The sequence below is a fragment of the Sturnira hondurensis genome, unplaced genomic scaffold (genome assembly GCF_014824575.4).
Source record: "Sturnira hondurensis isolate 20B ecotype Veracruz unplaced genomic scaffold, ASM1482457v3 Scaffold0023456, whole genome shotgun sequence".
In the NCBI taxonomy this organism is placed as follows: domain Eukaryota; kingdom Metazoa; phylum Chordata; class Mammalia; order Chiroptera; family Phyllostomidae; genus Sturnira; species Sturnira hondurensis.
In genome coordinates, this window is record NW_028096087.1 from 1,422,159 (window position 1) to 1,445,600 (window position 23,442).

Below are 23,442 nucleotides of genomic sequence, written 5' to 3' on the forward strand. Positions count from 1 at the left end.
ATCATAAACGATTAAAAATGAGCTATCAAGTCACAAAAAGACATGAAAGAAACTTAAATGCAAACTGCTAAGTACAAAGAAAGCCAGTATGAAAAGGCTACAAACTGTGTGATTCCAACTGTATGAAATTTTTGATAAGGCAACACTACAGAGATCTTTTTAGATCAGTGGTTGCTAAGGGTTCAGGGGAGAGGGATGACTAAAGCACAGGAGATGGTAGAAGATGTTAAAGTGGTAAAACTATTCTGATATTGTAATGGTAAATCTGTATTATGCATTTGTCAAAATCCACAGAATTGTACACATAAAGAGTGAACCATAATGTAAAAACACAGATCAAGTGTTCAGTGGAGTTCAGCAGGGTTTAACTGATGATGTTAACAGGAAAAGAATTATGTGCAAATGACAATAATACTGAGAATCCACAGATTTATTTCTAAGAACCTATTTGCAAAGCTGACCTTCTTTCAAAATGCAAGTGTAGGAGTCAGGGAACCTATATTCCAATCACTCTGCCACTAAACATAAGCCATTTCCACTTTTTATTTTCTGTCTTTACCACTTCTAAGAAGAAGCTGCAAATCTACAAGTTTTGAGTAATATCTTTCTAGTATTCAGTGATAGGAAATGAATATACTTCTCCATTTCCAAAGACTCCCATATAGGTTTAACACCTCCCATTACTTTGCCATGAAAAGGACAGAACAGAATGTTCAGACTGATGTGAAGAGAGATTAAGTCAAGCCACCCAGTATGTAATAACACTTTTTCTTTCTTTCAATGAAGTGAGCTGACATTAAGAAATGACACATGAGCCTGGCTGGTGTGACTCAGTAGACTGAATGCCAGCCTGCGAACCACAGGGTAGAGGTTCAATTTCCAGTCAGGGAGCAAGCATGCCTGGGTTGCAGGCCAGATCCCCAGTAAGGGGTGCACGAGAGGCAACCACAAACTGGTGTTCCTCACCCTCTTTTTCTTGCTCCGTTCTCCTCTGTCTAGAAATGGATAAATAAAATCTTAAAAAATTACACACAAGGAAAACATTACAATTCTTGTCTTCATCAACAGACTTTGAATAACAAATAACAGAAGAAATGTATGTTCCATACTGAAAACCTTTATTCATTTCCAATTCTTGTTCAACTTGGCTTCTTGGTATGCTATCACCATAAACCCAAGTATAAATTTGTTCTTGTTTGTAACCATAACTAAGCTTTAATCAAAAAGGAGTTCAAATGAACACCTACTGTGACATATAAATCTTTTATGTTACATACATGTTTTTGCAGTTAAGAGTCTTAGTTTATTTTTTTGGTCTAGTTCTACTAGGTCACCATTTTTTTTAACAACATGTCTAGTGATAATACAACCAGTATTATTATCCTTAGAAGAATAAAAAAGAAAAAAGGCATAAATAAGTGATAACTGATAATTTTGATAACTGATAACAGAGGTTCGTGGTATTTTTCTATGTCTCAAAATTTGCATAATAAAAATTATTTTATTTATTTTTAAAAGATTTTATTTATCTTTAGAGGGGAAAGGAAGGAGAGAAGCATCAATGCATGGTTCCCTTTTGTGTGTCCCCTGCTGGGAACTGGCCTGCAACCCAGGCATGTACCCTGACTGGGAATAGAACCACAATCCTTTGCTTCACAGGCCTATGCTCAATCCACTGAGCTACACCAGCCAGATGCATAATAAAATTTAAAGAAAATTAATCAGCAGTGCTTGTCTTTTTCTTTTTAAATAGTTAATGAATGCAACTATAGGCCAATTCATTCATAATTTTACTCCCTGAGCTAATCTTCACTGTTGCTCCAATTATATCCTGTCATGTATGGTAATCATTAACATAATTCTAAGTGCAAAATATTAGAAAAAACATGGAGTATGAAAAAATGCTTATGAATATTCATCTACTTGAATGCCCCATTCTCTTCCTGTTTTCTCATCTATTTAAAATAGAAATAATACTATCCATCTACCACACATAACTATTATAAGAAAAGAACTTTGTAAAAATGACTAGTAAAGAAAAGTATGAGCTGCATACAGAAGATAACTCTTAATATTGGTTATTACATTTACCTTTACGTCATTATTTCCTACAGCAATTCCTATTTCTGCAAGGTCTTTCAGTAAAGATGCCATCATCTCAGCTGCTCGTTTTTTCTGGTGGTTAGTCATCTCCTTAAGTTTTTGAAGTTCCGCATCTATACTTGCTAAAATTGCCTAGTAGATTCAAAAATAAAGAGTACAGTTAAATCTATTAAATGAAAATATTAATGCAAATACTGACTGGTATTTCAACTTTTCACTTAATACTCATAAAATTATTACTTTTTGCTTTCATTTTCTTGAATATCTTGTTCTAGAATAGCTTCCAGTTCGAACTTAAAAAATATCTCTGACCTAATAAACAATGTAAAGTTGTCACATTGTGCTCCATGAAGAGTGGTGATCAGTTTTACCTCTAGGAAGAGCAATAATTAGTATTATTTCACTAATTATGGAGGCTAGGTAATGTTTTCAGACTTGAAATGGGAAACTTCCAAGTTAATTAGATTCAATTTTCATTTACTGCCATTAAGTCTGAGCAGATTAATGTTAGAATGGAATTGACAAATTTCTAGATGGTTGGTATATTTTCTTTACTGTCTATATACCTACTTGGGTAATTTATCATTAAGAAAATGTGTACTAAAGTATTAAGAAGGAAAATAAAATATCTTACTGATTTTTGATTCAGTTCATCACTAAGTAATTCATATTCCTTAGTTTTATCTTCAACTTCCTGAGACTTCTGATCATAATTAACAGCAAGTTCCTCTAAGGCTTGTAAAACTTCTTTTACTTCTTCTTTAGAGGCATCATTTTCTGCTTGAAGGCGATTCAGCTCAGCTTGCATATTATCCTGATCCCTTCTGGTAGATGCCAGAAGCTATGTGGAAGACCAAAGTCACGAAACACATACAGGTTATTTTAAAAAATCTATTTGCTAAGCAAAAAGGGGAAGAAACAAGGATGCGATTCAGTGTGCTAATAATTCATTCAACATATTTACTGAATATCTACTACATGCAGGCACTGTGGCTAGACATTTTGGGAGACAGGAAGAAAATCAAATAAAAATAAAGACTCTGTCACAGAGGAATCTGAGTGAGAAGACAAGAGCACAAATAAACAGAATACAAGATGAAATATAACAGCCATAAAGGACGGACAGAGCATAACAAATAAAGTGTTTGGTAGAATAAAAGGAGAGTGGGGGGGGGGAATATTTCTGCAGGAAAAGCAGAGGGTATGGAGAAAGTGCCTAGGATAGGCAGATTTTAGTCAAGCACAAATTAATGTAATAGACAAAGACATTCTAGGATCATGAACACTGTGCACAGAGAAAGAAAACTGAATGCATGTTTAGAAAATTTTCCTTAAAGTTTAGATTTGGGGGGGCAGTAAGGAGTGCCCCCTCTTGTTGGGGGGCTAAGCCTCAGGAAAACTTAGTATCAGCATATAAAGTCTTTACTGGAAAGATGCAAGGAGACTAGTAATTAGAAGAATACTGTGTGGGAATATTAATAATGGGGCAGAATGCTAATGGCACATAGAAGCAGGATCCAGGGATGCTAAATATACTATGATGAACAAGACAAAATAATATAATGAATTATGAAAACATTACTAGTGCCCCACTGAGAAAGAATGTTGCAGTTGAAATAAACAGAAAGATGATCTGATAATGGTCAGTATCTTTTCTTATCAAAACTGTATAGTCTTTGCCACCCTTCCACAAAACAAACCTAAAATGAAGGACCATTTTAAAATTATCCCCCTGCTTTGCAGGTCAGATAAAATGAGGGTTCAAGCTAGGTGAAAAACTGTGGAGAAGAAACTCTGAAGGAGGCAGAAATAAACAACAGGTTAGATGAGAGTAGGAATGTGAAGAAGGAATATAAATTGATTTTATTGACATTCTCATTCTTCTAACTTATACATCATTAAAAACAAAGTCAGGGACTCAGAAACCAGTATTTTCTTTCCTTTAACAATCCCTTTAGACCTGACCTGTATCTCTGTTTTGAAGTGAATGAGTGAAAATAAAACACAAGAACACAATTTGTGTTCTTTCTATATTCCTTCCCTCATTTCCTTATATAAACACTGTACTTTTCATCAAGGAAGGATGAGACTAAGGTTATTCCAGCCCACTATAATATGTCTTTCCCAAGAATCAATAAGAAATGTTTGGGGTAGACAAAACTGCACTAGAATTCAAACAAGTGTAAGACAGGGTTTTTTAAAAATCCAGTAACTGTATGTTAAATAGTATTTAATTTTAAAAAGTTATCCTTTCCCTTCTAGTTAGATAGAACTCAACCTTAAATCTTTTTTAAAATAAATACTCAGATCTCTTTAGTTCCTATTACTTCAAAAAATTTTAAAGATTTTTAGTTTATTTTTAGACAGAGGGGAAGGAAGGGAGAAAGAGGGGAAAGAAGCATCAATGTGTGGTTACCTCTCATGCACCCCCTACTGGGGACCTAGCCCACAACCCAGGCATGTACCCCAACTGGGAATCGAATCTTAAATCTTACAGAAGTCAATCTGTGCTTCAACCCATATGATGTATCAATTTCATAATGTATCTATAATGAAGCATACACATATTTTAAAAATTCTGAATGTACTCTAGTATATTCTGAGCTCTGTAGGTTCCTTCAACTTTTATGTTTCTCTGGAAATAATATGAAAAGTATACAACTACCTTTTCCTGATCCAACATTCTTGTCATCAATTTCAATGACAAACTATAAAGCATGGCTGGGAATAATATGAATGCTATTCAACTTACCTCTTCTTGATCCAACATTTGTGTCTTCAATTTCTCTACCAGCTGGCTCTGTTGATTAATTTCCTCATCCTAGAATTTTAATATAACAAGTAGCTCACATAACACGGTATGTAAGATAACTATCCTCCCCAAAATACTTCAAAACTATCTCTCCAAATTTAACATAATTTATTCTAATCTCTTACAAAAATGTTGAAACAAATGTAATCTCTTTCAATGATCAGTAATTGTAACTTATCATGCAATAAGAAAAAAAGCTACTCATTAAGTATTTTAAATGCAAAAAAATAATTAACATTCAAAGCTATTATTGAAAATATCCATACAACCACATGAAAACTGCCACCTCTGCTTAAATACATAAAAATACCACCTAAAAACAAAAACAGAACAATTTTCTTCTAATCTCTTTACTGATTTTGTTTTTCCCTTCCTCTCTATGTGGGTTCATAATTTGTTATTTTTCACACTACTGACTGATATAATCAATGCAAGAAGATATTTTCACTCTATTCTACTCCACTGTCTAATCATCTTCTATTAGTCTTCAGATCTCTGATTCTAAGTGGCCATTTCAAGAACTCTCTCCATTGACCCAATGCCAAATCATTTTAGAAAGCTTTTTTTTTTTTTTTACTTAAAAACGAGGGGGGGGGAGACATGCCTCACACAGTTTCCTCAAAGATATGGAAATTGTGATTTTCTATTTTTTTGTAAATACAATTTTTCAAAAGGCGAACAAAAATCTAGAAAGATGTATATAGGTCATGAGGACCAATAATGAAATTTGAAAACAAAAATATCTTATTAGTAATATTCTAGAACAAAACAGAACACGAAAAATACCCACCTTGTCATCAAGTTGTTTGTACAATTTAGCAATTTCTTCTTCACACTTTCTTCTTTCAGCATCAGTAAATTTTCCAGTAACTCCAATTGTGGCTGCTGGTTTATCATTAGTAACAGTTGTATCTTTATCCACTGCAAAAGCTTCCAAGTTGGCTTTCTCTTTGTCAAATTGTTCATCAACAGGCACCGTCTCTCCTAAAATGTGACAGCAGAATGGTCAATAAAAATTCACCTGTCTAAAACTAATCTTAATTTTATTCAATTTCAGCAGCTCCTACCAACTTTCTCATCTGCTTAGTCCCTGAGATCTGAAAAGTTGTAATTATTTTTGACTCTCCTCCATCTTCTAAACCCAGTCACCAAATCTTTATTTCCACTCTAATCTAAGCACCTTGTCATCTTGTGACTTTTATAGCTTTCAAATTGGCTTTTGTGCCTCGTTTATTATTTTAGGTAAAACCAGAATTTAATGTAAAAGACTTTATTCATTTTTATTTGATGATTCCTAATGCCTAATGTGAAAATGGATGTGTTATTTACATTCATACATGAATCTCAAATTTATAAAATAGCTCTAAATCTGTATTCAACAACTAAAAATGACAAATTCTTAAGTTATTACCATTACGCCATCGGTTGAGTTCATTCTCAAGCCACTGAATGGTGTTCCGCAGGGTCTTATTTTTCTCTTTTTCTCTTTCATACTTCTTTTTCCACTGTTCTGCAGTTAATTCTACATTGACACAAACTGTGTTCTTAATTGTTTTGGCCCTAAGAGAAGTGATTGGGGAAAAAAAAATGTGACTGAAATTACTTTCAATTGTTATCTAATCATTCCAGGGGGTGGATATGGATATATATATATCCATATCCATATATCCATATATATGTGTGTGTGTGTAACTTAAGTATTCCTGACTAGTTAAGTCTGACTAAATAGTGAGAGTTTTAAATATTATAGCTCTTTTTCACATCCCAACTAAATTTGGGTCAGCCCCAACATCTGTGAATTAGCTTAAAACAAACAAACAAACAACCCATCAACCCGATGAAGATAAAACGCGAGACTATATTTTCCACTTCCTTTGCAAGGTTGAATTAAGAAATTACTGTTGAAAAGTCAAAAATAAAGCTATCATTTTTTCCAGGCTAACAATGTCATATAAATTATTTGAACCCTGTCAACTGTGACAACAGGTTAAACATAGGATTATGTGTATCGGACTTGTCCTATACTACCTGACTCAAATGCTTATTTCCTTAATGCTGAGTTAAAGTTTCTCACATAAATTTGACTAAAGTTAACATTTGACTTTAATGTTTACTAAAACTTCATTCAAATCCAAGCAATCTAAAACTATTGACCTTACTTGTACTGTCTAAATTTAAAAGTGGTGTCCAGCAGCACACTGACAATATGAACTAATTTAAATACTGTCTACCTGATATTTCCCTAGATTCCATGAGCAAAAGGTCAATCTGTATTCAAACTTTGTACTTTATTAACAACAAACCTTTGGCCAAAAAGGAGAGTAGATTTTGTTTCGGATTCATTGTATGATGATGGAGAACAGCAAATTACAATAGTGGTTCTACAGTTCCCACCTAATGAATCTTGAAGGATTCTTGTCATTTTACTATCTCGATATGGAACATAGGTCTATAAAGAAAGAAAACAAAAACACAGAAAACCAATGGGCTTCTTCTACATAATAAAATGTTATATAAATAGCATAAACATACTATTTTAAAAAATTACAAAGTGATCCAGTTATTTTGTTTAATATTATGATGAGAACTAGGACATACATACTGGTACTAAAAATAAATTTCTAAGAGACAACAGATTCAAATATATTGATTCAAATACAGTGAAATCTCTCACTCACTCATATATCCATACACACTCATGTGTATGGATGTACCTACATACACACTCATTTAAGTAATTCCTGATAGAATAAGACAGGGAAACAGAAGGCATGTATACTTACACTACCCTCAGCCAAAGCAGAAATAACATTTCCAAGAGCAGAAAGTGACTTGTTGATGTTCTTAGCTTCATCCAGCACAGCACCTTCAGCTCCTGTCTTACTAACCTATAAGATTTCAAAAAAATTTAAGTTTAAGATGATTTTATTTGAATTTTCTAGAAAGTCCACAAGTCACCAATAACCAGTAAAAAAGAAAGAAAATTAAAAGCTTCATGACATTATTTGCCAAGTGTTAACTCTCAGGTACCACTATTTCTCAAGTATTATTACTTTGAGAACTTGAGTCAGTAGCCATCTGCATAAGAATGTAATTAAGGAAACTCCAAATTTTATTTTTAGTTTGTGCTCATCAACATGACCAATTCATTCACACACATAGTCATAGTTTACTAATGTTTAAAAGATTTATTTTTTGAGAAAGAGAAAGGGAGGGAGAAAAATGGAGAGAGTAATCAATGTGTGAGAGCTAGATCAACTGGTTGCCTCTCACATACCCCGAACTGGGGACCTGGCCTGCAACCCAGGTACATGCCCTAGCTGGGAACTGAATTAGCAAACCTTTGGTTCTCAGGCTGACACTCAGTTCACGGAGCCACACCAGCCAGGGATACAGTTTACTAGTTTTTAAGTCCCTTTTGCTAAATTAGAGAAGAATCTCTCAAAATTTGCTAGACCATGCCCTGCCCTGGCTGGTGTGGCTCAGTGCACTGAGTGCTGGCCTGGGAAACAAAGGGTCACTGGTTCAATTCCTAGTCCAGGACACATACCTGGGTTGTGGGCCACATCCCTAATAGGGGGTGCATGAGAGGCAACCGCATATTGATGTTTCTCACTTTCTCTTCCTCCCTCCCTCCCCCTTTAAAAACAAATAAATAAAATCTTAAAAACAATAAATAAAATTTGCTAGAGCACAAAGTTGACGGAACCATTAGAAAACAGAAACTAAAAATACATAAGCAAACTTGCTTATTTTAAAAAACGTGAAATATAGATATTCATAAATATGTTTCAATGTTGGTGGAAGAACTGGCATCTCACAATCTGCAAAATAGAGACAGGCTTTAAAGGTTGTATATAAGACTTTTGAATAGAAGGAAATAGGTATGTTATTCTAAATCGGAAGGAACAAACTAGTAAAACAGCAAAAAATGGTCACAGAGGTATTAAAACATTTAAATTTATTTTGACAGAAACTAGAGTCAGACTATATAGGACTGTAATAATGAAATAATCATCGAAAGGAAATAAATAAGTATAGCCGAAGTAGAAAGGACTAATGGATAGTTACCAATCTTCATAGGGAGCCCTTTGCCAGTATGGATTAAAAGATGCCAAAATTAGAAGGATACCTACAGAATCTATAATGATATAAGCTGAAAAGGTTCTCAATAAAAACATACCTAAGTCAAAGGTAACACCTATTGGTTGAACTGGACTATGGTTCAAATAACAGAGATCTGAACTGACTATTGAGTTTACATAATCATAAAGCATTGATACCAATGCTTGCAACTCACAAAAAATGCTTTCGATATATGTAAGATTTTACCTTTTCACTACCAGCTAAATCAACCAGATAAAGTTTTCCACTCAGCTTTTGCTCCGTTTGTGTGTTCTCTTGTTTCACGTTAATAAGAAATATACTGTGACTCCTAGAGCTATGTTCATTCATATCTGCAATGAAATTACACAGACAACTATAAACAAACATGGCTTTTCTTTACTAAGAATTTCTAAGGCATTATTTAACATAAAAACCTCACAATCACCTTGATAAAGATGATTTAAGGCAATTTTATACCTTAACTAGTATTAATAAATAATCAACTTACTTGTAACTGCTACATGTCTGTTGGATTTTCCTTCATCTATGGTGTCCATAACTTCATCTGGACTACATACAAAACGCTCTGTGCATCCCTGTAAAATAATTTTGTTTAGTATGTCGATATCCTTATATTTTTTATTTCAGGGCTTTTCTAAATAATCACTCTATATTATTTAATTAGTACCTTTACATAGGGGACTCGGTTTTTATCTTCATGAACTGAAAGGTTGGTCTTTGAAACTGAAAAGAAAAAGAAATAATGTTAGCGACACTTCCTAAACTCTAACACAGGGTGTGAAATTCAACTGTTTTCTTCCCAAAGCAGCCTGATGGCAATAGGTGAACTTTAAAAATACGAGAACGTCACTATTAAAATAAGACCCTGTAGAAATAGTAGATTTACATAGAAACCAATGTAGCAATATAGAATTTTAGATCCAGTCCAACCTCTACCATCCACATTTTGGAAATAAAAACATTAAACCAGTGTGGTTCAATGGTCTGTCCCCAGTGTATCTAATTGACAGCTGACAGAAGACCAGAACTCAGGACTCAGGTTCTCTAACTACAGTTCAATGTTCTAATTAGTGTTTACAAAACATTGATTAATATCTGCTTTAAGTAAGTTATTCCATGTGTCAAAAGGCATTCAATTATAACTTTAAAAGAAAAAATTTTAATGTCTGTTTCCTAGATCAAAAGGCAAGAATTTAACTTACCATCTAATAGGTCCCTTATCTTATCCAAATAAATTTCAAAATATGAAACCTAAAAGGCAAAGAAATAAAGGAAAAAGATCAACCAATTACAAATATAAAGTTATTTATTTACTTACTCATTAAATAGTTATTGGAGTCTGAGAGCCAGATACCATCTAGACTAGGGGAACAGAGTTATTAACAACTCAGCCCTAGTCATATTCTAACCAACAGACCTAAATTCACCAAACTGCTTATATAACTAAACACCAATTTCCATCATGTACCTTTATCTAAAATGAAGTCAACAAGTTAAGAGTAGTAAGAACCTTAAGTTCCATAGTAAAACAAACAGCTTTATTTTACAAAGAAGGCAGAACAGGCAAAAGAGACTTGGCTAACTTGTTTCAGGTCATCTAATGGCAGATGAAGAATCCACGTTTACTAACTCGAATGATCTTTATATCAGTCCATAAAATAATTCTTAAAATACTTTAAAATATTTTAAAAAGGAAATTAGCATTGATTACACTTGTAACAGAATTATTCTAAGTATAAAATAAAATATAACATTTCCCCAAGGATTTCACCTTGATATGGAATTCCAAATTTTCATCCATGGAATAAATATAATTAAAAATATCTTGCACTATTCTTGGAATAATTCCCATGCCTTCTGGATCATGAAGTTTTCCCTAAACAGAAAACAAAATGAGACTTCTTAAATCAACTATAAAGTATGAATTAAAATTCAAAACTTTCAATGTATAATTTACAGCCAATAGAGAATTGGAATTGTTGCCACTTTTGGTGAAAATGGCTCTACAAGTATCTAAAAAAACCAATTCAACTATTACACATTTTGAGAAGTTACATGTAAATACTGTGTGTGTATGTATGTATATATATATACATACATATATAATATATATATACATACATAAATATATGTATGTATATATATACATATATATATAAAAACAAACTCTGGTAAGTTACATATAAGTACTATATAACCAAATGGGTTACCAACTAATCCTGGCCTTTCATTTAATATTAGTTTCATTATCCATGTTTGTAAATGAACATATTCTAGAAGAAGGTTTTAGCTTTTTTCCATATAAATCTGCATTGTTCCTTCCTACTTCAAGTCAAATTTATGCAAATGCTATGTATGTCCTTGTTCCCAGACTTTATGAAAATTAGTTAACAGATTTAAATACGCTGTCATTTACTTTATATAGAAAGCTCAGCTATATGATAAAAGCAGATGCTTGGCAGCAGTGGTAAAAGTTTTCTAGAAGCAAAGCTCAAACAGGTCTACATCTATTATTAATTCTTACCAGAGAAGAATGGCAGTTTAGGGAGTAGGGAAGGACCAAAGAGAGGAGTGAGAAATTAATTGATCTTAATAGAACTGAAAACACATATTCAAATTTTTCCAATTGTAAGGCGATAGAAAATTCCTGTTTAAAATGTTCATATTTGTGGTTATGCTAATTGATAACACTAGGTATGATTTAAAATATATAATTTCACTATTCAAACTCAAAAACTGATTAGATTCTGACAATGAAGTTCCTTGCATATTATTCGCATGAGAGAAAGCAGAGGGTAAATAAAGATGTTTAAACATGGTAAAATAATTTAACAAATGATTGAATGTACTGTTTGTACAGCAAACTACATTCAAGTTCAGATTACAAAAATTTACCTCCATTGTGTGTGTCTTCCCAGAGGATGTCTGTCCATATGCAAATATTGTTCCATTGTATCCCTCAAGTACATCTATAAGAAAATAGGATATTTAAAAAAAAAAGAAAAGGAAAATAGGATATTTTATACTTGAGATTCTTTCCCATAATCAAGATTCTTAAGAAATTAAGAATGTTAGAAAACACTAATATTTCATATATACAGAACCCTTTTCCTTATCCATATATATAACCATAAATTATTTATAGCAAGAATGGTGAGAAAGATTCAGACTGTCTTTACACTAATATGAAAGAGTCTATCAGAGTCAAAATTTAGTATATGAAAGATTTATGATGACAGTAAAGAAAATAAATAATATATTTAATAGTAATTTTCTTAGTGATTATCTGATGATCAATCTAAGCAACTACTATCTCTCACCCCAGATTATTTTCTGTGGTCAGCAAGAAACAAATGTTAAATTCTGTTACTTATAATTATCAGTTATGTCAGTACACATCTCAAATGTCATTACACCTATATTCTAAAGCTTCATATGACCTAAAAGAAATGTTCCACCAATTTACATACAGATATGAATGAGCTTTAGAAATAGGAGAACTGAAAACACATATTCAAACACCAATACTGATTGGGGGAGAGAAAACTATCCCAATATTGGGCACAACTAGGTAATAGATTTTCTACAGAAATATTTATTAGTGAGAAAAAGAAGACACCTGTACTTATTTCCCTGATAAAAATTTAATAGGCCTCAAACATTTAGAACTTTCTGTCAAAATCATTTCAGTTTTAAGAAGGAAAGCAAAATAAGCTCAACAATCACATTTAAAATAGATGGAATTGCATTGCGTTTGTCAGAAACTCTGAAGCAATCATCTGGGGGCAGGGAAATACCAGACACTTCAACTCATTTCCTTCATATACAGTCTTTCTTGGCATGGCTATGTTACACCCTCTGCCTAAGATCTTTTAATCAATCACATAACATGTAACCATAAGTTCCAAAATGTTTTAGATCTATACAAGGTCCATTCATGATATGATCCAATTACACAGCAACTACAACACGTAGTTAATATTTGTAGGTGAATGAATAAGTGACTTTCCCAAGAGCGCATTAGTAGCCTTTGTCTATATATAGTATAGTACATATGTATTATGTGAAACTATATAATACAAAGGCTCCTAGGACAAGGGGGTATGCAGCACATTCATATTTGGGACTTCAAGCACAACTTCAAGAATTTTGTATCATTACAGAGATTAGGAAATACTCAACATTCAAACACTTACTGAGCACCTGCTATGACCTAGGCTGTTCTTTGGGTGCAGGGGATATAGCAGTGACTGATTAGGTGATTTCTCACCCAAAGTAATAAATTTTATATTAAATAGGAAAATAATCACTTTTTTTAAACCTAATTTAATACCCATTTCCGACTTTGCTTTCTATAGTGATTTAACTAATATTTTATCTTTAAAAAATTTAGACATTGAATGAACTTTACAGTGAGCATGCCTATATAACTGTAACCAAGATTCTAGCATTAACATTTTATTTTACTCTTTGTTTTAATCATGTACTCAGCCTTCCATCTTATTTTTTAATGTATTTCAAAGTAAAATGCAGACTTCAATACATTTCCACCTAAATACTTTGCCTTGCATAATACACAAACTAGAATTCAATATTTTAGAGTTTTATATCTGAGGTAAAATTTACAATGAAACATGTATTATCTTAAGTATGGATCTTTAAAACAATAAAATAATACTTGTCTATTTGATAATACTAGAGGGTGCACACCTGTATTCAGATAAAATTAGGTACTTTTTGACCTGGCTCTTGTTTTTCAGCTCCATCTCTCACCATTCTTCCCTTCACATTGCTGTTTGACCATTGCTGTAAAAATGGTCAAATCTGACAATTTCATACAGTCGTACCATAATGGGTGTTATTCCCCACACATGTACTCTTTTCATATGGACAGGTATTGGCTTGTGTCCTCTCTCTGCCTGGAAGGCAAACCTCCTTCTCCCTACTCTTTGTGTATCCCTTTAGACTTAGCTCAGGCTTTTTACTCCTTCCTCCAACCTAACTCTACACCCACCCCAAATAAGTGTGGTTAAGAATCCTACCCTACGTGTTTTTACAGCATCTAACTTAATCATAATACTCATTGCTGTATATTGCAACTGTCAATTTACTTGTCTGCCTTCCTCACCAGGTTATGAACTCCTTGAGGCCTGCCTGTGTTTAACTCCTAGCATAGCACCTGGTACTTAGTAGGAACTCAAATGCTTGCTGAGTAATTATCATCATCATAACTAACACATAGCACCTTTCTAAAGCCTCCCTCACCTTTTAAAATACACTTTTGCTGTTCTTGTGAGAAACATAAGTAGATAACTACTGACAAATATTACTTCTGTCATACTTTGTCAACAAGAAAAACAGTGCGACAACAGCACATCACTTTCTAAAAGTAGCCTTATCTCTCTGAATTTTAGCTTCCTCATTAGCAAAATGTTTGCTTAGGGGAAAACTCTAAGAATTAGAAGTCACTGTACAAAATTATTAATGTTAATATTTAAAGTGTATAATATGTCAGACTAATAATTTTTCATATAGTAATGTACTTAATCCTTTTAATACCCTGTACTTTTTTTAGTTAGTCTCATTTTATGGAAGCACAGAGAGACTAAATAACTTGCCTACAACTAGTAAGAACTGGGGTACAAATCCAGGCAGTCTCTTAATCACTCGAGATATGCTCTGAATCACCACACTATATTATCAAGTAACTCAAGAACTTTTATGAATATTTGGCAGGCTACATCTGAACAATTGAATGTGGATTCATGGGTAGACAATTCAGGTCAGGACACTGTGGTAGGTAACTAGGGAATCTATGAATGCCTGGAATACAGCAAGTACTGAATATAGGGGAAACAAACTTGCAGACAACACTCAGATTCTGAATTCAAGAGAATACAAGTTGGTAAACCTTGTTCAAAAGAAAAAATCTATCTAATGAATTCACAATTATATACGCATACAGAAATTGATGGAACAATGCAGCCTCAGTGGAGTGTCAAAGACCCAGAGATTACTAGCAGCTTTCATGTCATTCCTGGTAACTTGTTCACCAAATCTACATTTTAGATGACATACTAGATGGCCCATCATTTTGCTGATCCTTACCTACCAATAGTTACTAACCATGGCCTTCCACCTAATCTGTTCACCAATGATGGTCCCAAGTTCAACTCTGTATTTAATCGGTTTACTGTCCTCACACCTCACCAAACAGCCACCATCTACCCCTACTCCACCTCTCTCCTCATATCTATGTATTTAATTGGTAACTGTGCCATATTCATATCTTTGTCTAGGACAAGATACATTAGGTACTACATCTAGGCTTCTCCAAAATAACAGAGAACATTTGGGTGAAGATGAGATGAAAATGTCATAGTCAGGTGATATTTTTCTAATATGAATTACAAAGCAGGCATACAAGCAGGAAAGAAGTGAAAGTTTCTATTGTAACAAATGCTTGAAGTCTAATTTTGTAAAGTGAAAACATACTAGGCTATGAGCTGTCCAAAGTACAATTATGGTTGATTAAATTAAGAAAAATAATTTTCCTTCTCAGAAGATAGAGGAAGGAAATAAGTAGCAATTGCTATCTATTGTGTATTTACTCTGGCCCTCGGTGAAGTACTTTTCAAGAATCATCTTTTAAAATACTCACAGTACCCTTATTTTGCAGAGGAGGAAATGGAACCTTAGAAAGGTTAGGTAACTGGCCCAAAGTCCCATAGCTCCAATCTAGGTTTATCTGATTCCAAAGCCTATTCTCTTAACCATACTGCAAAGAAGTGAATGGCTATTTAGAACTTAATTCTAAACAGTAAAGCAGGAACTTGCTGGTGAAGTAAGAGCCCAAACTTTTGAGAAAATAAGGAAAAATTTTAGGAGAAGAATGATGTCTTTATGGACAATGGCCAACAAGTCAGGTACGCCGTGGTCACTATAGACAAGGTAACAGAAGCCCAAAACCTTGTGGTGGGAACCTCAGAAGGGTGAACTGATAGCCCTCATGACAGCCTTAGTGCTGTCCCAGGAAAAGAAAGATAATACCTATACAGACCCCAAATGCGTCTTCATGGTAGCCCATGCCCATGAAGCAATATGGAAGGAGAGAGGACTCTTAATCTCAGAGAACAAGGATGTTAAACATGCAGAAATTTTACAACTGCTAGAGGCAGTGAACCTATCAGCCAGCGCTAGATTTCAAAGAGTTCTCAGAAAGGTAGGCATGAAATTGTTCTTAAAAGACTATATAACTGAGGATATGCAATAGAGGTAAAAATCACTAGAATAATATGACCAAGGTAAAAACCCACTATGAAGGGATCTTACAAAAACAAAACAAAAACTCAGGCCCCTAAAAAGAGCTTTCAAAATACACAGGGAAAAAAATAAATGAAACCTGCATTACCTAGAATACATGATAAAATGTTAACAGATGGTATGAGACAGAGGCATTACTATTTTATCATCATCTTCTACAACACTGTCTCAAAGTGGAACAGAATGAACACTGTCATGTGACTCTCAGGTTGAGGTGGGTAGGACGGCCAAAGAATAGTTTTAAATGAGTCCAGTTATCAGAGAACTGGTTATCAGAGAACATTCATCAATAAAAATTTCACAGCTATCATATGCAAGTTTTAAAAGCCACAGACAACAAAGGTATCACAACCAGTAAATGGTATGCTTCTTTTCAAGCAGTGGAACAATGACAGACTCTAGGCACTGCAGACAAGATATCAAAATTCCACTAAGGAAAATCTACGGGTGAACTAACCTCATTTCCTGTTTGGATAGGGTCACTCAACTGGTACTTTTAAGAAATGAACCATGTACTGTAATTTCATAAAATACAAATTTTTCATCATATTCTTGTGGACGTGTTAATAACCTAAATACTAGATGACTATACAGGTCAGAGAATCTGAAGCTGGTTAAATATAAAGTGTAAATTAATTAATTGCCGACAACCTTAATTCAATTTTTAGAAGATTAGGCTAAGGACCACAGCCCATTAAGCATCTTATACATGACTTAGAGTAATATTTTTGGAACATCAATGCCCTTAAATAAGGACCTTAAAAAAACCTTCAGTGTCCTTGACAATATAGACTTATCAAGTGTGCTGATAGCCAACTTAGATCCTTAGTAAGATAATTAAAAAAAACAATACTCGAAAATATCATCAAGAGCTCAAATAAACAAAATCAAACTTGTGCTTTAAAGGTTGCAACTGCACTCAGATTTAAAAATGTCAATACTTAAGTGCAGATTGGGATTTCACACTGGCTGCAACAGATATGAACATTTTTCACAAAAGATCTGAACATTTAAATTGTCCATGAGTTCATGAATCATAAACTTTGTAGTATTAAGAAAGATAATATAACCTTAGGTTGTACTGATGACTAATGTTATATGGCAACCAAACAATGTAATATAATTGTGTTCCATCAGGACAGATCCACTTGGAAAACTATTTGATGCTTATAACAGATGATGATACTACTGGCTCCTATTTGTCGCAATCATTTACAGAATCACTAGTTAATTCTCCCTCATTGTATGAAGACTTCAGCATACTGTCTTCCATCAATAACACTCCTATTTTAATTCTTGGTGGTTTCAATGTCCATGTAGTAGATGATTCCACTAAATACTCTGGCCTCTAAGATCCTTGACCCATTTTTTCTCCATGATCTTATTCTTTACTCCTTCTGATACTGGGAACCCTCATAGCTAAGGCTGAATAAAAAGACCTTAGCCTTATGAGTCCCAAGGGGACCATAAGCCACTAGGAGACAAAGCTTATCTTCCAGGCAGGGGTGCCACCTCTGCCCCCTTTACTTCATCCTGCTTGGCCCCAGGCCAATGACTGCTTAGCCAATGACAGATAAGATTCCACAAGGGAGGGACAACCTAAGACAGGCAAAGTCCTAAAGGGGCCCTCAGGGAAAGACTTGCGGGGACTACAGAAAGAGGGGGTGATGGACCCTCACTCCACAGCTTTGACATAGCCTGAGTCATCATTCTGTCTGTAAGAAGTCTCCCAATCTCTTGGCTGCCTTACACCGCCCCCCCCCCCCCCACCAACTTAAGCCTGAAACAATGATGGAGGTGGGTGCGGCCCTGTGCTGGAAAGGGCAGGTTCCCAGGGCAATCAGGCCTAAGACAGAATGCATAAAATCCTGTGAAACCTCTTTGCTAATACCCTCAATTTAAGAGATAAGAGTCCAAGCACAGAATGAGTGTTTCCCCAAAGTTTTATGGTCCTTTAGCTCCCTGACCCCGACTCAGAATAAGCCCTCATAGTTCTTTGAATGTTATCTATTGTTTGATCCTTACTCTCTGACAATGATTGAGCTTTACGTATATGTCCTGTATTCCTACGCAAATTAAACACAATAAAAACCCATTGAGGAACAGGCTCAAGGCCATTCTTCTTTGAGAGAACAGCCACCTTTCCTCCCCAAACAGATCATGTCTTGGTAGACTTATTCTCATCCATTGGGGGGAGGGGCATGCAGGCAGAACACCCTCACATTCAGGTACCAATTCTAGGGTCATACTCTCTAGACCTTTTCATTACTGACTGCACTGCCTCTCTCTTCTCAATTTCAAGTATCCACCTCCCATTACTCCTTAATTTCAACAAATCTTTGGCTCAACTGACTTTAATACACTAATCATACCACCTTTTTTCACTGTCCCTATCATGTCCTCCTTCCTCTCACCCACCTTAGATTTCATAGTTTACCAGTATCATCACTCTCTTGGCAACACCCTCAATTTTCCTACCCTTCTCTTCCTCTTTTGTCCTCACCTGGCAAAAGCCCAACTGGGAGTAAATCCAACTCTTCTGGCAGCTAACCTGAACTGGGCCCTTAATGCTGCCTGGCAATATTGCCACATTTCCCTAATGCATTCACTTCTATTTGATAGATGGCTGACTTCATAACTTTTCCTAGAACCTCCTCACCCTACCTTTTTTCTAGAACCCCTTTCTCCATCTTTACTCTCTGTGATGACCCTGCTATATACATCATAAACAAAATTAGTATCATAAAAATATCTACTATTTTCTATCACATCTATAAATATACTATCAATAAACTCTATCTTCTCTTCTGTTACTGGATGAACTATTTGTGTTCTTATTCAATCCTACCTCTGAATCACTGGTGAGTGCCACAAGATAGCTTTTACCTAAATCTAAGCGGCATTTTTTAAAAATTAGAGCTGCAAAAAATAAATACATAAATAAGTAAATAATAAAGTAAAGACCAGTTGAGTACAAGATTTCTTTGAGAAAAGAGATTTCTGTAACTTGGAGTCCATATAATCACTTAACACCTCTGAGCTCCAAGATTCTACGGTTTAGAAAATATAAAATTGAAAAATATCCTACCATAGGTTAACAGTATTAACTGGACTACACCTATTCTTCTTACCCTAGTAACTCACATTAAATTCCCCAGGAGTTTCTCTGCTGACTACAAGGTTAAGTCTTTGGGGAAGGAATAACAATGGAATAGAAGAATGATAAACTGCCATTATCTACTACTATTTAGAAACCTGCCTAACCATCATATTTTCATTCTCACGCTGATGTATTTCTAAAATTGCTACCTCAGAAACTCTTCTGGGAATATCTAATAGAAATGAGTCTTCCGATAACAGTATTATATAATACTATAATTCTTGTACCAACACTATTCAGTATGTACTTACTATATATAAATTAGAGCATAGAATTCAAGAAAATACTAGTTGTAGTAAACTTTTTTGTTAGCTAATTGCTGAAGAAAGTTGTTTAAATAAGAAAAAAACATTAAAATGAAGAAAGTATGTTGGGTAAATGGGAAAGATCACAAAGAAAAGTTTACTTATAGCTGGGACGAATTAGCAAGTTATATTTACCTTTAACAATCTTCTTTGCACAGTCATTATAAACTTGCTCTTGAGATGTGTTTGATTGGAACACCCGGTCAAAAGCGTAAGGCTTGGTCTGAAAAACAGAAACAAAGCTTTAAACAACACAAATTAAGGGTGAATGGATTTCTAAGCTCCTTCAAAGATATCATTGTATATATTACCTTCACAATAGGATAGCTAAAATATAACAGAATCATGACTCCAGAAAAAGTCCCTAACATACAGAATGTTAAGGATACCTATTCCTTAGGTCTTACTGAAAGAGAGAAGGGGAAGGGGAAGGGGAAGGGGATGGGGATGGGGATGGGGATGGGGATGGGGAAGGGGGATGGGGAAGGGGGATGGGGAAGGGGGATGGGGATGGGGAAGGGGGATGGGGATGGGGAAGGGGGAAGGGAAGAAAAAAAGAACACACCAAAACTAAAACTTATTTTTTAATGCACAATTCTCCTCTTCAAAGCTTAGGATAACAGTAAGAATGAAGCAGACATTCCTAAAGGCTACACAAAGTCATTCCCAATCACTCTTGCCTTTGCCACCTCCCATTAGATAGGCTAGAAAGCCAACTCCCTGTTAGTCTAGTCTCCTTGTAACTACTGGCCACATGACTCAGTTCTGGATACTGTGAAGTAAGTGATGGTCTGCTGGGAGGACTTAAGAGAAGGGTTTTGTTTTCCTGATATAAAGAACCATCTCAGCTGAGGCTGCCCTTTCTCTTTTCTGGAACAAATGTTTGGAGTTGTAAAATCCATCTTGTTTGATAAAGATGATGATGAAAAGTCAGTAACTAAGGAAGACAAAGGATAACAGAGTCAATAAATAGTAGCAGTTAAGAGCTATTATCTAGAATTTTTATAAGGAAAATAACAGCTCATTTATTTAAAGCACTAGTTGTTGTTTGTTTTCACCATGCAGCTGAAAGCATTCCTGATATATTAAGAGGACCAACTTTGGTGAAAACTGAAAGTAGACATGTCAATGTCTATTCTTTGGCTAAGGTATATATATAAGTGTCCTTTTATTAAAATGCCACTGTCACATTAACATGTAAACCTATAGGTGTGGCTAAAAAAGAGCAAATTTATTACTTTACTGATTATATAAGATGTATTCATGATTAACAATTCTGGAAACAAACACAAGTACATTCAAAATAGCAATCACTATTTTTTTTCTCAAGATGGCAACAGAGTAGGTAGAGGCTATACTTATCTCCTCCCAGGACCAAACTAGAATCACAGCCAAATTATAGGACAATCATACAGAATAGTCAACTGAAGAACAGCTGAGGAGTCTTATAGCCAAGGATTTATAGAGGCTATATAGAGACTGGAACGGTGGAGACATGAAACAGGTTGGCACCGCTCCCACAGGCAACGGCTTAGGTTCTGGAGTGATGTCTTAGATGCAGATAGTGCCCCCTGAGAATTGTGGGGTCTAAACCCCAGGCTGGGCTCCCCAGTCCAGAGCACTAGATCTGGGAAAAGGTACCCACATAACATCTTACTATGTAAAGAAGTAGTGTTTCTTCTGTCTGCCAGGGGAGTCTGCTGGAGACACAGGCACATAAAAACTCAACACACACAATTTCATTCGTGGCCAAGCAGACTAGAGTCACCTGGGTTTGTGGCTCTGGGGAGAGAGCTGGCAGGACAGCTGCCAGGATCCCTGTGCTGAGTCATTCTTTCATACTGAAAATGCCATCTTTCTTGGGTGGAGCAATCCCCTCAGTGTGACATCAGCCTAGGCAAATGTAATTGGCCCATCCTCTAGATTCCTTCTCATACCAGCCTGTAGACCTTATGCCCCACAGAGGCATCAGCAGCCTTGGCTAGGGTGTAGAGGTCTGGGCAGACTCAGGGAGTGTCAGTGAATGAGTTGTCTGGCTTTGAGGTAGGGTTCATGCCCCCCACTTCCCTGTGAACCTGACTGGTGCTTCCCCCACATGGGATATCCAACAGAACCACCCTCCCACCCTTCCAGCTTCTAGGAGGCTCAACCTCCAGGCCCCACCCTGCTGAGGACAAAGTCCAAGACAGACAGTCTGCCTGGCTCTGAAGAGGGGACCACACCCACCACCTTCCAGAGGCCTGACTGGCACCACCTCTTCATGGGAGATCATCTAGCACCATCCTCCCAACTACACCAGAGGCTCTTTCAGTGAACGAGTCTACAAGGCAACTAACAGGTGGAGGCAGATCTTGGGGTGCCTTGAAACTTTTGCTGACCTGCCTCCAGGCCAGGTGCTAAAAAAAAGCTGGCCTTCATTTGCAGCTTGGTCTTTCCTGCATCAAAGCTCAGCACAGACTGACACAAATGGTGGATTGCTTGTAGCTCCAAACAGGTTGCTGGGGGCCAGTCACAAAAGCATCTGACATTGGTCACCCTAGAAAGAATGGGAGTCACAGCATATCTAATACACAGAAACAATACAGAGAGGCAGCTAAATGGGGATACAAAGAAACAGGCCCCAAACAAAAGAGAACTCTTTAGAACAAGAGTTAAGTGAAACAAAGTCATACAATTTATCAGATATACAATTCAAAGTTATGGTTATAAGGATGCTCAATAGCATGAAGGACACAGAAACCATAAAAACAAGTCAGAAATGAAGAACACAGTATATGACATCAAGGCAAGGTAAAAACAAAATGCCCAATCAGAGCAGCAAAAAGGTAAAAAGAATGAAAAAGAATGAGGACCCTTAAACAGGCCAGGGTCCCCAACCCCCGGGATGGGTACTAGTCTGTGGCCTGTTAGGAACTGGGCCAGGAAAGCAGCTCACCTGAGCTCCACCTCCTGCGCATCACGCCCCCCCGCACCCCCCCCCACCTCTTGCCTGCTTCTACAAAACTGGTGGTCCCTAGTGCCTGCCAGTTTAAGGGACACGTGGGACAACATGGAGCATATTAATATCCACAAAAATAAGGGCACCAGAAGAGAGAGCGAGCCGGGGATTGAAAAACTGTCTGAAGCTACAATGACGGAAAGCTTCCCTAACATAGGGGGAAAAAAAAACCCCAGACATACAAGTTCCAGGAAACACAAGAACCCCAAACAAGATGAAACCAAAGAGGTCCACACCAATACACAATCTAATTAAAACAGCAAAAGTTAAAGATGAAGACAGAATCTTAAAAGCAGCGAGACAATAAATACATACCTTTCAACAGTCACTTGAAATGCAAATGGCTTAAATGCTCCAATTAAAAGACATGGGGTATAGTCCTGACCAGTGTGGCTCAGTCAGTTGGGTGTTGTCCCACAAGGCAGAGGGTCACTCGTTCAATTTCAGGTAAAGGTATGTGCCTGGGTTGAGGGTTCAGCCCTGGTCAAAGCATGTAGGAGAAGCTAGCAATTGATGTTTGTCTCTCACCTTGATGTTTAATAATTTTTGCATGGCAAGGTAAACCAGCAACAAACCCACCCACCAAATGAGAGAACATACTCACAGATAAATC

The 23,442-nt window shown here is 35.7% G+C and overlaps 1 protein-coding gene across 2 annotated transcripts in view; it reads right to left on the minus strand.

Moving 5' to 3' along the window:
• The window catches only part of KIF5B (kinesin family member 5B), a 45,734-nt gene that overhangs the window by 16,217 nt on the left and 6,075 nt on the right, over positions 1-23,442 (minus strand). For both annotated transcript variants that reach the window (XM_037037811.1, XM_037037810.1), the window contains exons 2-15: positions 19,967-20,054; positions 11,939-12,012; positions 10,815-10,919; positions 10,246-10,294; positions 9,711-9,766; positions 9,531-9,618; positions 9,248-9,372; positions 7,699-7,803; positions 7,219-7,364; positions 6,327-6,475; positions 5,706-5,899; positions 4,856-4,924; positions 2,738-2,944; positions 2,092-2,235 (exon numbers count right to left, since the gene is read on the minus strand). In XM_037037811.1, the coding sequence (XP_036893706.1) occupies positions 2,092-2,235; positions 2,738-2,944; positions 4,856-4,924; positions 5,706-5,899; positions 6,327-6,475; positions 7,219-7,364; positions 7,699-7,803; positions 9,248-9,372; positions 9,531-9,618; positions 9,711-9,766; positions 10,246-10,294; positions 10,815-10,919; positions 11,939-12,012; positions 19,967-20,054 (1,599 nt within the window). The remainder of the gene's footprint in view (positions 1-2,091; positions 2,236-2,737; positions 2,945-4,855; positions 4,925-5,705; positions 5,900-6,326; positions 6,476-7,218; positions 7,365-7,698; positions 7,804-9,247; positions 9,373-9,530; positions 9,619-9,710; positions 9,767-10,245; positions 10,295-10,814; positions 10,920-11,938; positions 12,013-19,966; positions 20,055-23,442) is intronic.